The sequence below is a fragment of the Sycon ciliatum genome, chromosome 8, assembly GCF_964019385.1.
Source record: "Sycon ciliatum chromosome 8, ocSycCili1.1, whole genome shotgun sequence".
In the NCBI taxonomy this organism is placed as follows: Eukaryota; Metazoa; Porifera; class Calcarea; order Leucosolenida; family Sycettidae; genus Sycon; species Sycon ciliatum.
This window is the reverse complement of record NC_088650.1, coordinates 15,167,188-15,181,122: the sequence shown is the minus strand read 5'-3', so window position 1 is coordinate 15,181,122 and position 13,935 is coordinate 15,167,188. Positions and strand designations below refer to the sequence as shown.

The 13,935-nt window shown below is 47.3% G+C and overlaps 1 protein-coding gene and 1 non-coding gene across 5 annotated transcripts in view; both read right to left on the bottom strand.

The window, feature by feature from the left end:
- Window positions 1–460: 460 nt before the first annotated feature.
- LOC135823797 (uncharacterized) overlaps window positions 461–13,935 on the bottom strand; it is a 36,162-nt gene continuing 22,687 nt past the window's right edge. For all 4 annotated transcript variants that reach the window (XM_065336638.1, XM_065336640.1, XM_065336641.1 and 1 more), the window contains 11 exons: window positions 10,263–10,378; window positions 9,807–9,885; window positions 9,446–9,553; window positions 8,916–8,959; window positions 8,058–8,121; window positions 7,149–7,208; window positions 6,289–6,369; window positions 5,080–5,205; window positions 2,208–2,245; window positions 1,622–1,670; window positions 461–1,123 (listed from right to left, as the gene is read on the bottom strand). In XM_065336638.1, coding sequence (XP_065192710.1) covers window positions 965–1,123; window positions 1,622–1,670; window positions 2,208–2,245; window positions 5,080–5,205; window positions 6,289–6,369; window positions 7,149–7,208; window positions 8,058–8,121; window positions 8,916–8,959; window positions 9,446–9,553; window positions 9,807–9,885; window positions 10,263–10,378 — 924 coding nt within the window. In that variant the 3' untranslated portion in view covers window positions 461–964. The remainder of the gene's footprint in view (window positions 1,124–1,621; window positions 1,671–2,207; window positions 2,246–5,079; window positions 5,206–6,288; window positions 6,370–7,148; window positions 7,209–8,057; window positions 8,122–8,915; window positions 8,960–9,445; window positions 9,554–9,806; window positions 9,886–10,262; window positions 10,379–13,935) is intronic.
- Trnag-ucc (transfer RNA glycine (anticodon UCC)) lies at window positions 10,010–10,081 on the bottom strand. The gene has a single exon. It is a non-coding gene; the product is annotated as a tRNA-Gly (tRNA).

Sequence of the window (13,935 nt, the reverse complement as noted above, 5' to 3'; positions counted from 1 at the left end):
CGGACACACACACACAAGCTCTTACCACTCGTACTGCAGCCAGACTGCTCAGTCAAAGTACAGTTTGGTGACCGTCATCGGGGTCCCAGCAGGTCACGCTAATTCTTATCCAAATCGACACCATCAGTCCTAGTCTCCGTGTCCAACTTAAATCAGTACATGCACGCCCTGTAACTTGTTCATAAAGAGGCAAAACAATGAAGAGAGTCAATTCCGAAAGCACGCTATGTACGTTCCTTCCTCAATATCTTCGTAGGCTCTGCTGCAGCCAATTCATCATCTCTCTGGAGATACTAACTATTCAAAACGCAGTGTAAAACCGGGGTTGTGGTGGTGGTGATCGTTTAAGAGATCACACTACGTGCATGCATGCTGCGACTACTTTGTTCACTTCCTGTTTTAGGGCACTGGGTATCCTTTCACTTGAGTCACTTGATATTGAATGCACAGTACAGTACAGTACCCCGGGCATAAAGTACGCATGGTTATGTCCGTTGGAAGCACACTATACTGCAGTTACATTGCTATCCTAATCCACTGGTGCAGTGAAGGCCCTATGCTGGATGAGTAAAAGATGAAACTACAAAACAAAAAAGAAAAGAAATCTTAAACCGACTACAAAGCCAGGGAACACCAAGAAGAAGCACAGAAAACCAAAAACCGGCCATAAACAGGTGGGCAGGATGAGTAAGAGTTACGACAGTCACACAAAGCAAGCAAAGATGAAAAGGACTCGCAGCTGGAGATAAGAGAACGCCTGGTCGGAAGTTGGAAATAAAGAAATAAGTTAAGGGTATTAAAGTGAAAATAAATAACACACGGGTAGCACACGTAGCATACTTCGCACACTCAGTTCGAGGATCAAACGCAACACAATAATCAATCTGGAGGCAAAACTGACGAAGTTCAGTGGTCAGTTGTTCAATGGTAATGCCTGAAATGAAAGTGACCATTCTCACCTTTTCTACTGCTCATCAAGCAGCGGTTCAAGCATGCCCTGCACGACTTTCCGAGCATCCTCGTCAAGCTCCTCTTGCAGGCTCTGGAAGACGTCCACCGCCAGTTTCTGAGCTTTCTTCTGGCGGGTGAGGATGAGCTCTCCGTAAAGATACACACCCATTCCCTGGGGTTAACAAGACAGATAACAAAACATGGAGAAGGAAATTTATGGTAATAGTGATGTTTGGGCACTGATCTTTAGAGCTACATGTGCATGTATGTTGTTGAGATAGGGAAAGTCCCATAGTTCCACACTCACACCGAGCCATGGATGAGGTCGGTCAGGGAAGCCATTTATTGGGGGAGATGACGAGGGGAAAGACAGAGAGACGAAAGACTACATGGTGATGATAAGTGAGTGAGAGAGAGAGAGAGAGAGAGAGAGAGAGAGAGAGAGAGAGTGAGTTCGGTAAAAGCTTGATATCCGTACGGTGATACACCAGCACAGGTTCAGCCAAGGGATTGAGAAAAAGCAACGGTATACTTATATCAAAAGAAAACGGCTAGGGTTCAGGTAGAGTAGCGCTGAGCTAGCCATCTGTCTAGCAGTGTCATCTCACACGCAATACATGTAGCAGGACAGAATCCTCGATGCCTAGCAGCACAACATGCAAACACCTACCTGGTCTTCACGTAGGAATTTCTCCACATCACCGTAGAAAGACTGACAGCTGGATTAGGATCAAGAACGCAGAAGGAGAACAGTACAAATGATGTAGGATCGGCACACTCTTTGATCAAAATCTGCACAAAAATGGATACAATACATCTCATAGCCTGAGTATAATGAGCCTCAACCACCAGTGGCAGAGCCGTAGCACACGATCCCGTCGATCTGGCCATCACCGCACCTTAATTGACCCACTCAACTCATGAAAAGGAGGTTTAGGTTATGTTTATTTCCGGTCAAGTACTAGTATCGCATTTGGCCGGACCATCGGAAATCTCGGTGCTACGGCCCTGAGTAATGCATCCCAAGTACGCAGTAGACTTTGGAAACACAGCAAATATGGTAGGTACAATGGACCAGAAGTGCATGACGGTCAGTAGGTCGAAGCAGTGCAGCAGCATGGTATGGACCGTGCCTACATGGAAAGTGACATTAATACTATCAACACAAGCATGCATTTCAGTGCACGCACAAGACGCTAATTACAAACTAGAATAAGCCGATGTGCATAAACACACACACGGACACGAATGCATACCGGTGCTTGACGATAAGTTCACACCAAATGTGACGCTCCTGGAAAGAATGATAGACAGCAGACCAGAATCAACACCATGAGTTAAGCATGCTCCTAGTCAGTCAAGCATGAGATACTTCAGTGACTTGACTTGTAACGTACACATTTCACCTGGCTGGGGGGGGGGGGGGGGGGGTACCTCCCAGGTAAAGGAACACAGAGAGGTATCACAACCAGACGTGCGCTACTCATTAAAAACTGAAAGCCAGTGTCAGCTCCGGATGGTGAGCCTATAACATTCACGTCAAAACTCATAACATTTGGTCCTCCCCCTTTCACATGAAAGCCTTTGCCGAAACGTTGGAATGATTATTGTGAAATGAGTTGAACTATTGCAGTGTCAATGGAAGAGAGCGTGTAGGCTCTACTCTGAACTGTTTATGAAACTGCAGGAAGCCTCCCCACTTTTACTTAGCCTATGTTTTGTCGTTCATTATACTTCATTACAAAGCCTATATCGATGAACATTGGTCTCCGGCCACCTTACTTCTACAAACCACCGCAGAGATATGGCAACTTCCTGGTTCGGTGCTAGGCTCTCTCATATGCACACTCACAAACTGTATAGACCCGTATAGAACACCTCAGAAGTGCAACCACTTAGATCGGTCCGGAACAGGGTCGGATTTCTGAGATTCCACAGAACAGACACGCCACTTGCCAAGCCTCTGGCCCTATGATGTCATTCACACATGCACGTATAGCCCAATGATGTCATTCACACATGCAAGTATACTTTAATTCCCGTAGCTATGCAGAAGACGTTACTTCAGTAACGTCTGGCGCTAGCCAGGGTCCACACAGCTTTAATTTGGTATTTGTGTGTTTGTTTGTGTGTTTGTGTCACGCCTGGCGCTATCCCGTATCTGTCCCGTACCGTACCGTACCATCAAACACAGCTGGCCACCTACAGCTGGCCGCAATATTCAAATAGGGCTTTCAAACGCAAGATCATAACGTGAAGCAACTTGGAAGAATGGGTATGAATGCGAAGTGTATGGGGGAATGCATGTAGGGCGATAGTGCGGGTTTGAATCCCAGGATATGCCTGAAAAAAAATAGGAGAATTAATTTATAGCATCTCTGAAAACTTGTTCTTCTATTGGTCAGTTTAAAGATCTACTATCACAACTGAACTAGACGCAATAATTATTATCGAAGAACATTCTCGAATACCTGGGTGATGCACGAATTTTGATAGTGCTCACTTCCGTTAATCGTTTTTCTTTGTAATTTTCCATTCATTTTTTGCTTTAAATCATATTTGCTTTGTTTTCCTAGCTTACTATTGCCGTGGCTGGCTCAACGCCCTTGTCTCAGGGGATTCTGTCCCTGCATTAGCTATGCTTGTCACATGCTATGAGATTGTGTCTAATAATAATAATAATAATTCCCGTAGCTATGCAGAAGACGTTACTTCAGTAACGTCTGGCGCTAGCCAGGGTCCACACAGCTTTAATTTGGTGTTTGTTTGTTTGTGTCACGCCTGGCGCTATCCCGTATCTGTCCCGTACTGTACCGTACCAGCAAAGACAGCTGGCCACAATATTTTTGTTTGTTTGTGCCATCGACATGCCTGGCGCTATCCCGTACCTGTCCCGTACCATCAAGAGTACGGTACCATCAAGAGAATGAGTATATATGCGAAGTGTATCGGGGGAATGCATTCAGTGCAGTAACATTTTGTGTGGATTTGTGTGCGAGGCCGAGATCCCACTAGCAGGCTGGCTGGGCCGCCTGTCGACCAGCCCGGGAATCGCATGTAGGCCGATAGCATAATACTTATAACGTATATACAGTCATGTAGATGTATAGCAGGGAGTCATATTATGTAAACGACTCCCTGCTGTATGGGGAGATTTTCTGGAAAGAAATACGAAGTAGGGAGACGAGTAAATGCAATCAGAATGGATGTTAGTTGCCGTCAGTATAATAATAAGAAGAAGAAGAACGCCCGTGATCGGCAGAGTCAGCGCCGGTCCCAGGAAACGTCAGGACAGACATCCCGTCGACTCCAGAACGCCCGTGATCGGCAGAGTCAGCGCCGGTCCCATAGCTATGCAGAAGACGTTACTTCAGTATCTCATTGAAACGTTTTTGCAATACAATGATGTAGCTAATCAAAGGAAAAAGCATTTCCATCAGTTCTAACAACATGCACGATGAGCTAGGCAACAAAGCATAGCACAGGGCCCTGAGCTTCCAAGCTCTCTCGTAATAACATCCCTATGCTTTTTTTGCCGTCATCAAGGCGGTAGACGGTGTCGTATCACCCTCGATCGTACTTGTCCCGTACCTATCCCGTACCGTACCGTACCGTACCATCAAAGACGGCTGGCCACAATGCATATTCAAATAGGGCTTTCAAATTCAAGATCATAACGTGAAGCAACTTGGAAGAATTAGTATGTATGCGAAGTGTATCGGGGGATGCATGCAGGGCGCGCGATAGTGCGGGTTCGAATCCCAGGTTATGTCTTAAAAAAAAGGAATTTTTTACTTGTAAGAATTTATAACATCCCTATGCTTTTTTTTGTCTAGGTCATCAAGGCAAAAAAGCATAGCGTAGGGCCCTGAGCTTCCAAGCTCTCTCGTTTCAGAAATTTTCGGTGCTTTTAAAATATTTTCGGTATGAGGGCAAGAGGCCAGGTTAGGTGAACAGAAATGTTAGGTGCAGAGAAGCAGTTCCCTATTGGATTATGTGTGTTAGTGTTTGTTCGGTGTATTGAAATTTTAGGTATGAAACAGACGCACCGAAAGTACCGAAAATAAAATTACACCGAAAATTTGTGAAATTACAGTAACCCAGTGATATCACTAGCACAGCCTGTACCTCAGCAGATCGCTGCTCCATTCTGTACGTGGCGTGAATGTGCCGCATGCAGCACACACGGAGAGTCTTGATGTCGGCTTGAACCAACTGTGTCAACAGCCAGCAAACCTCAAAACAGGACAGATCCTGTACAAGCGTGGACGACAAGACAAACGAAAGAAGCACGCATTCCAGGGGAGCAATGTTAGGCCACACTTTGTTATTTCTATGTTTCTCGTCGGCAAATTTTAACAAAAGGTATGCGGGCGGGCGGAAAAAAAACAAAAGCCAAGGAAAAAACAAGAACAATTTCTACTGAAAACTGGATACATTTTACTTGTATACCGGTACTTGTATACCGGTATGTGTGATTCATACAAGACACTACGTATACCATGTATACAGTACTACATTGTACAATCATGTACATGATTGCACTACAGCCCACGAATATCAGGCAAACTGCAACAATGAGAGTATAAAGTTTGATAAATACGAGATGGCGAAGAGAACATACATTTATCTGCTATCGCATCAACAAACGCTTTCCCACTGGTCTTTTTTGGTTTTGTTACTTCAACGTCCTTGTGTCCGCTTATCAAACTCTTCTCTCCACGCTGCTCATCTTTTCCTCGCCACGCGTCTATTGCTGGGGTTTTCTGCCCACGACATCGTTCCACAGACGCCAGTTGCCACGGAACTCGTCCGACTTCGGTATTCCTGGGACCCACGAGGCTCAGGCAGTGAACGACTGAAAGCTTTGTCATGGCAGCCTTCATCGCAGAGAACGGATAGGACGGGGAGCGCTCCTTTGCTGCTGTGGTGCAAACGTTTACGTTTTTGATTGACACATCTAGGCTAGCTGCTGCAGCATGTGCAGCGTACATACATGTAGATCTACGTAGTATGAACTTTTTTTTTTCTTCGAAATTTCTGAAAACCTACGCGGGCGATGACGAGAAACATAGAAAAAACAAAGTGTGGCCTTAGGAAGAAGAAAGCAAACAGGAACCTGTACGGTATTTTCCCGAATATAAGTCGCACCTTTTACAGTAGAGGACGGGAAGGTTTCATTTGAACTCTGAGTTGCACGATGGCATCATATGCATCACCAGACGAACTATACAATCACATGTAAGTGCATGTGCTGGGTAAAAACACAACTCTGGGTGGAAATTGCCAAACACACACACAGCAGATGCTGTACCCAAACACAACAACACTGCTTACCAGGGGACTGCGTCCGTCGTGGGTGTGGTGCTGCTTTCGGTGCTGACCGGGTGCTTGGATCATGTTCAACAGTGAGGCTATCTGAACACACATGTCCATACATATCACACACACACGTCCATACATATCACACACACATAGTACACCAAAGATGGATTGAGTATGACACAAAAGATGGATTGAGTATGACACAAAAGATGGATTGAGTATGACGCAACAGATGGATTGAGTATGACACAAAAGATGGATTGAGTATGACACAAAAGCATGGAGCATTCCTGGTACTGGATTGCTCACAAATCACATCTCAAAACCATCCCAGAGCTGTGCTGCACACTGCACACACACTGCACCCAACCAGCTAAGCTTAATGCACTTCGTATACAGTCATGTACAAGCATTCCATGAAAAAAAACACATCGCCATCAGGATAATATCCTGATGAAGATGTGTTTAGATTATAACAAAATTAGCACACACAGAAGCAAACCGGAAAATCTGATGAGACCTTTCGCACCATCGCTTTAAGAAAGTGACTACAGCGAGGCTCCAGTATAATATACCCTGTATGCAACATACTACAGCACTATTACATGTGCTGTTTTTCGAGGACTCCACCTTATGGAGATGCAATACCACCATTTGACCATGGACAAATTACACAGAACAGCAAGGGGGGCTAGCAAGGCTAATTTGTCGCCATGGTGTTGAGCACTGTCAGCACACTGGGTGCATCCTCCGGTAAACGTAAACGTAAAGTTAGCCGGATTCGCTAACTTTGGACAAATTATAAAGTGCAGATTTTCGCCACACCTGAAGTTCAACTATGGGATGAGCAAGGTTCGCTTCTAATCGCATACCTCTGCATTCACGCGAGCCAGACACTGATTCTCCGCTTCGGGCATAAGGAGATGCGTCGACTGGCAAACACAGAGCAAAGAAGGGCACAGTACAATGATATCAAATCCAACAGATACCGTATATTCTCTATTATAAGCACAGGTCTCCATTACTAGCACGGTCTCTAATACTAGCACACTGTGAGCACCTTTCGAAACATTATAAGCACAGTCTCTATTATTAGCACGGTCTTGGTAGAAATCAATGCTGCATGCATGATATCCAGCATGTATTTCTTCTTGCTCTGTATGGATGTATTGGTTGAAAAAATATAAGCACGGTCTCCAATATAAGCGCGGTCTCCAATATAAGCACGGGGTAGAGGGGTGTTGAAAAAATATAAGCACGGCGCTTATAATAGAGAATATACGGTACATGTATTATGAAATGCTGGGTGGGCTATGCAGCAAGAATAAACAAAAACACGAGGCAGGGTACGTAAGCAAGAAAATTTGCTAGCCAGAAATTGGTATTACAAATTGTAATCCCAATTCTGGTATATTTCTGGTCCAGCTACAACTTGCGTGTCTTGCAAATTCTGGCATAACGTAGTAAGTCATTTAGACCGAATCTTCTTCATCCGAATCAACACAACCACCCTCAAGGATCAAGGCACAGATACAGCTCATGAAACAGTGGGAGATCAGACCCTCCACATCGTGTAACATGGTCAAAGACCGAAAATCCAATTTACAGCATCTACGTAACCGGCAAGCCAGGCCACGAGTTCCCAATCAACAGTGGACCGCAGCATGGTTGGAAAAATTGTGGCAAGCTATGAATAAAATGCGAAATAGAATATGAAATTCCGCGTCAAAATAGAAATTTGCGAGCCCTACGCATACTACAGACTCTCCGCAATCACTTACAGGCGGCATGCCAGGATGTTGCAGCCAGTCCGCCACCAGACGATCTGTGCAGAACTCCTCCGATCTGAGCAAATCAAAGAGTGCACAGAACGCTTTACGTTGGAGCACAGTGGCGTCGGCTGATTGACAATGGCAACCCTAGTAAGTGCATTGTTATGAATTTTTCAGAAACGCACTTCAACGTACACATCTGTAGGCGTAAAGAGGAGAGAGTATTGTTGAGTACAGAAAGGGTGCTCCTCCCAGACACAACGGACAAGGGTAACAGGTAGGTGGAACGACATTTATTACGGGGTACGAAGAGATGGAGACAAAGCCGAACGAAACGACTACATTATGGAAGAGAGAGAGAGAGAGAGAGAGAGAGAGAGAGAGAGAGAGAGAGAGAGAGAGAGAGAGAGAGAGAAAGAGAGAGAGAGAGAGGGAGAAAGAGAGAGAGAGAGAGAGAGAGAGAGAGAGAGAGAGAGAGAGAGATCGAGTCAGGGCGAATGCAAGATAAAGGGCCCGGTTAGCTATGGCAAATATGGGCGCGCAGGTAGCTACCCAGGCCAACGGAACAAAAGGTGACGAAAGGAGACAAAAGGTGAGTACGAGCGTGCATGCAGGCCAGCTTGGAAAAGGTTGTAGAACGTACGGGAGGAGATACCCAACAGCATCATAAGGTGAGCAGGTGTATGCTAGTGTGATTTCCACACAGAGGGTCACGCGCATACTAATAGGTGCCAACATGAAACAGAGGGAGAGTCTACACAGCGGAAGAAAGGAAAATGAGAAACTCCCTCCCAACAAGTAAACAGACACAGAAGAAGACGGAGAAGAGAGAAGGACGAATACCGGGTAGTCAGACATCCAAATTACCGGAAAGGTGCGCCCTCCTCTTCAAAGAAGAAATTCAGGATGACCTGTTCAGATAACCAGTTTGTGCACACATTGCAACAAAACAAAACAGCAGGGTTTGGCAGACTGGAGTGCATGATAAACGACCAACAGTTTCAACAACCCACCAATAGTTCTCTTCGTGGTGCTCAGAAGCTGTGACAGTCGAGACAAATCCTGGACATCACTACAGGGAATTTGCAGTAGCGATGAAAAAAACTGTCCATTGAAGAGAATGCCTTTCTGAAAGTGGTGTTGGTGGCGGTGGATTAATTTACACTATCATACGATGGCCATACATACTGTGCTCTCCCCCCCCCCCCCCCCCCTCCCACACACCCATCCTACCTCTGACATAAGCCTATCTCTGTTGAGGATTGAAGAAATAAGATGGCCGTAGTGGAATTTGAGCAGTTGCGTGCATGGTGACAAAAACGTAATAACATCACAATATGATCAAACAGCCGAGGAGACAAGCAAAACTGAGAGGTATCATTTGAGATGGTACTAACCCTGGATGAGATGTTCTTGCCACTAAACTTCTCTGTCACTCTTGCCAGGAAGCGGTCGAAGGTTTCAACACCAACTCGCTGCGCCATGTGGCACAGAAGCAAGTATCCCTGAACGGAGCAGAAAATAAGCAACCAAACTAAACATTACAGCACTAGGTGATCGAGTGTTCAGCCAAGTATAGTATTGACGCAAGACCGTCCGTGGCTATCCTACAACCACTATCACGAACCATGCATGCACATGTGCTTGCCCTCGCGCGCACACACGTGGATGCAGACGGACACAAGTACACACGAATGCAGACGCACGCACATCGCCACGGCCAGTGTACGGCGATACCAGGCGAGACCCACCACTTACCTTGATATAGTGGACTTGCTGGAAGGGCTTCTCCTCTCGAAGTGCGTTGACGACACGATCCTGACTTTCTGGATCACCACTACGAAGATAGGAAAAGAAAACAGAACATCTTCTTTCCAACACAGTCACGAAGGAACGTGAAGAGCAAAGACTGTCCTTAGACGGTCAGTCCACAGAACTGAACAGGATGAAGAAAAAAAACGTGCGTCGCCCGGGAATCGAACCCGGATCAACTGCTTGGAAGGCAACTATGCTAACCATTACACCAGCAACGCACCAGCTGTCATGCTATTGCCACAAAGGGCACAGATAGCAGTCAATGATACCACACATGCTGAGCTCGCCAGTACCGGTAAATGTGTTTTGTAGTGGATGATAAAATGGCAGTTACGTTGTGTTTCATTTAATTAAAGCGTCAGCAGGAAAACAGAACTCTGACACAGGCAATGTACGTACACAAGGACTTGCAGTGTGGTGTCGGTGTGGTCAACTTCGGCAGCCAAGACGTTGAGCTTGAGACGAAGACGAATGTCACTCAATTGCCGCAGCATCACCGCATCACCTCCCGCTGCCTACAAATACATTAAACCCCAGTACGAGGGAGAGAGAGAGAGAGAGAGAGAGAGACGCATAGGAAAAGTTGTACATGGATACCATTTCATGCGCACGGCAACAGACAACGTTTTGTAGCAAGAAGGACCCATGAGTGTGTGTGATCCCCGGTAGCCTAATCGGTAGGGTACTGTCCCGGAAAGACAGGGGTGCTGGGTTTGAATCCCGCTCGTGGATCCTTCTTTTGCAACATTGGCGCCTGGCAATGGCTCAAACCCACGACCCATCGTACCCCCGCGAGTAGGTACGGCGTGAGGACACGGCCTGTTGGGGCGGGGGAGCAGTGTAGCAAGAAGGACCCATGAGTGTGTGTGTGATCCCCGGTAGCCTAATCGGTAGGGCACTGTCCCGGAAAGACAGGGGTGCTGGGTTCGAATCCCGCTCGTGGATCCTTATTTTGCAACAGTTTCTAGCAAGACACCAAGCCATAGAGCCATAGCCGTAGCCATAGCAGTAGCAGTGAGTACATAGGTAACGCAGAAGTGGAGAACGTGGTGGAGGTCCGTGGTTTTCTTTCAGTTTGACTTCAATTGTGCTACCGTCATTTCCTCTGTCTACTGGAGTGCTCCGTCTTCCGTCATGGGTGAAGTTGTTGAGATTCCGGCTCCAGCAACGCCAGCCAAGTTCCGCTTCAGCGTGGCTGATGATGTGGCGGTGCTTTGAGAGATCACCACGTATCAGAATCCATTTCGACGTGGATCCAAGGTGTGGGAGGAAATGCAGAAAAGGCGTCCTGCTCGCATCCACAGCTTGCAGGCCAGAACACTGCGGGACCGAGTCGTCCGTAATGAGTGAAGTTGTTGAGATTCCAGCTCCAGCAACGCCAGCCAAGTTCCGCTTCAGCGTGGCTGATGATGTGGCGGTGCTTCGAGAGATCACCACGTATCAGAATCCATTTCGACGTGGATCCAAGGTGTGGGAGGGAATGCAGAAAAGGCGTCCTGCTCGCACATACAGCTTGAAGGCCAGAACACTGCGGGACCGAGTTGTCCGTCATGGGTGAAGTTGTTGAGATTCCGGCTCCAGCAACGCCAGCCAAGTTCCGCTTCAGCGTGGCTGATGTGACGGTGCTTCGAGAGATCACCACGTATCAGAATCCATTTCGACGTGGATCCAAGGTGTGGGAGGAAATGCAGAAAAGGCGTCCTGCTCGCATCCACAGCTTGCAGGCCAGAACACTGCGGGACCGAGTCGTCCGTAATGAGTGAAGTTGTTGAGATTCTGGCTCCAGCAACGCCAGCCAAGTTCCGCTTCAGCGTGGCTGATGATGTGGCGGTGCTTCGAGAGATCACCACGTATCAGAATCCATTTCGACGTGGATCCAAGGTGTGGGAGGGAATGCAGAAAAGGCGTCCTGCTCGCACATACAGCTTGAAGGCCAGAACACTGCGGGACCGAGTTGTCCGTCATGGGTGAAGTTGTTGAGATTCCGGCTCCAGCAACGCCAGCCAAGTTCCGCTTCAGCGTGGCTGATGATGTGGCGGTGCTTCGAGAGATCACCACGTATCAGAATCCATTTCGACGTGGATCCAAGGTGTGGGAGGAAATGCAGAAAAGGCGTCCTGCTCGCATCCACAGCTTGCAGGCCAGAACACTGCGGGACCGAGTCGTCCGTAATGAGTGAAGTTGTTGAGATTCTGGCTCCAGCAACGCCAGCCAAGTTCCGCTTCAGCATGGCTGATGTGGCGGTGCTTCGAGAGATCACCACGTATCAGAATCCATTTCGACGTGGATCCAAGGTGTGGGAGGAAATGCAGAAAAGGCGTCCTGCTCGCATCCACAGCTTGAAGGCCAGAACACTGCGGGACCGAGTTGTCCGTCATGGGTGAAGTTGTTGAGATTCCGGCTCCAGCAACGCCAGCCAAGTTCCGCTTCAGCGTGGCTGATATGGCGGTGCTTCGAAAGATCACCACGTATCAGAATCCATTTCGACGTGGATCCAAGGTGTGGGAGGAAATGCAGAAAAGGCTTCCTGCTCGCTTCCACAGCTTGAAGGCCAGAACACTGCAGGACCGAGTCGTCCATCTCTGCAAGCTCCACCATGGCCTACAAAATGGCCTTCAGAGAAAGCCACGCGGTGTTGAGAGGTAGTTTACTCGAAAAAACTGAGAAAGAAGTGCTTTTCATCTTCTTGCTGTTCAATGTCAAGCCAGAAACAATTGAGAAGCTGCTTGAAATGTGCAGAATGAGGCGATTTCCTAGATCTTTGAAGCTAGAAAGCGCACTGGACCTGCAATCTTTTGGAACTGGTCCTTCTTGAGGACAGAGATCAGACTAGCCAGGTGACAATGCTGCGGTTTGTTGGCTGACAATATTTGGAGAAAGCTTCAGAAATGACCATGAAGAAGGTCAATTCTTGCTATTTCCTCAAGATCACCAAGGTAACAGATACTTTTCAGTGGAGAAGAAAATCATGATTCTTAGGAGTTGAGATCGCATCGGTTGTTCAATGTTTTTCACATTCGTTTTTTGCGTTGTGTAACTGTTTGTCTTGGCGTGGTTCACTGGTTTGATGCCTTACATTTCGATTATGGCCATAGTTCGGAGCAATTTTCTTCCTTCCAAGATCAATCTCTGCAGGAAATGCGCAAATATTTTACGGAACTTCGGACTCTGTGGGATGTCATATAATTGCTGGTAATGATGAAAGGAGAAGTACTTGATTCTGATTGTATGCAAGATGGTGTCGGTTGTTCAGGCATTTCTCCTGCTGCCAGTGCAGTGGGGAGTCTGAGTAGAGGTAGGAGTAGTGCTTTTCCACACGGTCAAGTGAGGTTGAGTGCAGTTGTGAGTCTGTGAGTCATGTAGGTGAGCATGGGTCGACCGTCCTGGGAATAGCTCTGCTGGTGAAGAGGATGATGTTGTCCAGATCAATGACACTGAGAGTGAGGATTCACCCTCGAGTGTCCTATTACAGTCTGCTGAAAAGAACTTTTCAGTGTGCCAGTAAGCAAATGTCCATTACTTGCAAAACGCAGAGCTCATTACGAGTAAGTTTAGCACCCAGAAAGGAAAGAAGATTGTGAGATTCAGACCTGGGCAGGCTGTTAGTGTCGCAGTGCCCCGGATTGACAGGATGGCCACGGATCCACTAAGATGGTCATGCGTTGTGCATGTAGTTGAAGTGATGGGTGGTAAGTGGACAATGTACCGCCTTCGCTGTGAGTTGGGTGTGTTGGACACTCTGTATGACGCGTCTTGCCTGCAGCCATTTCAAGGAGTAGTGTGTTGGGTGTGGATGTGAGCGGTTCTGACGTGGCCCCGCGCGTTTGCCTGCGTAAAGCAGCTAGGCACTTCAGCCATGGTCTTGGGCAAAGTCCATCAATGACTGGGCAAGTGCAGTGACACTGCACTTGCAAGGGCCACAGCGCTGATAGGCAATGTGGGTGCATCAGTACTTACACTGATGCTTTCGAGCGAAACCTAGGCAGTGTGACTGCACCGTGCAATCAGGGCGTACATGGTGAGTCTTGTCGGGATGGTGATACGAGCGCGGATCCAGGCCCTGGATGGAGGG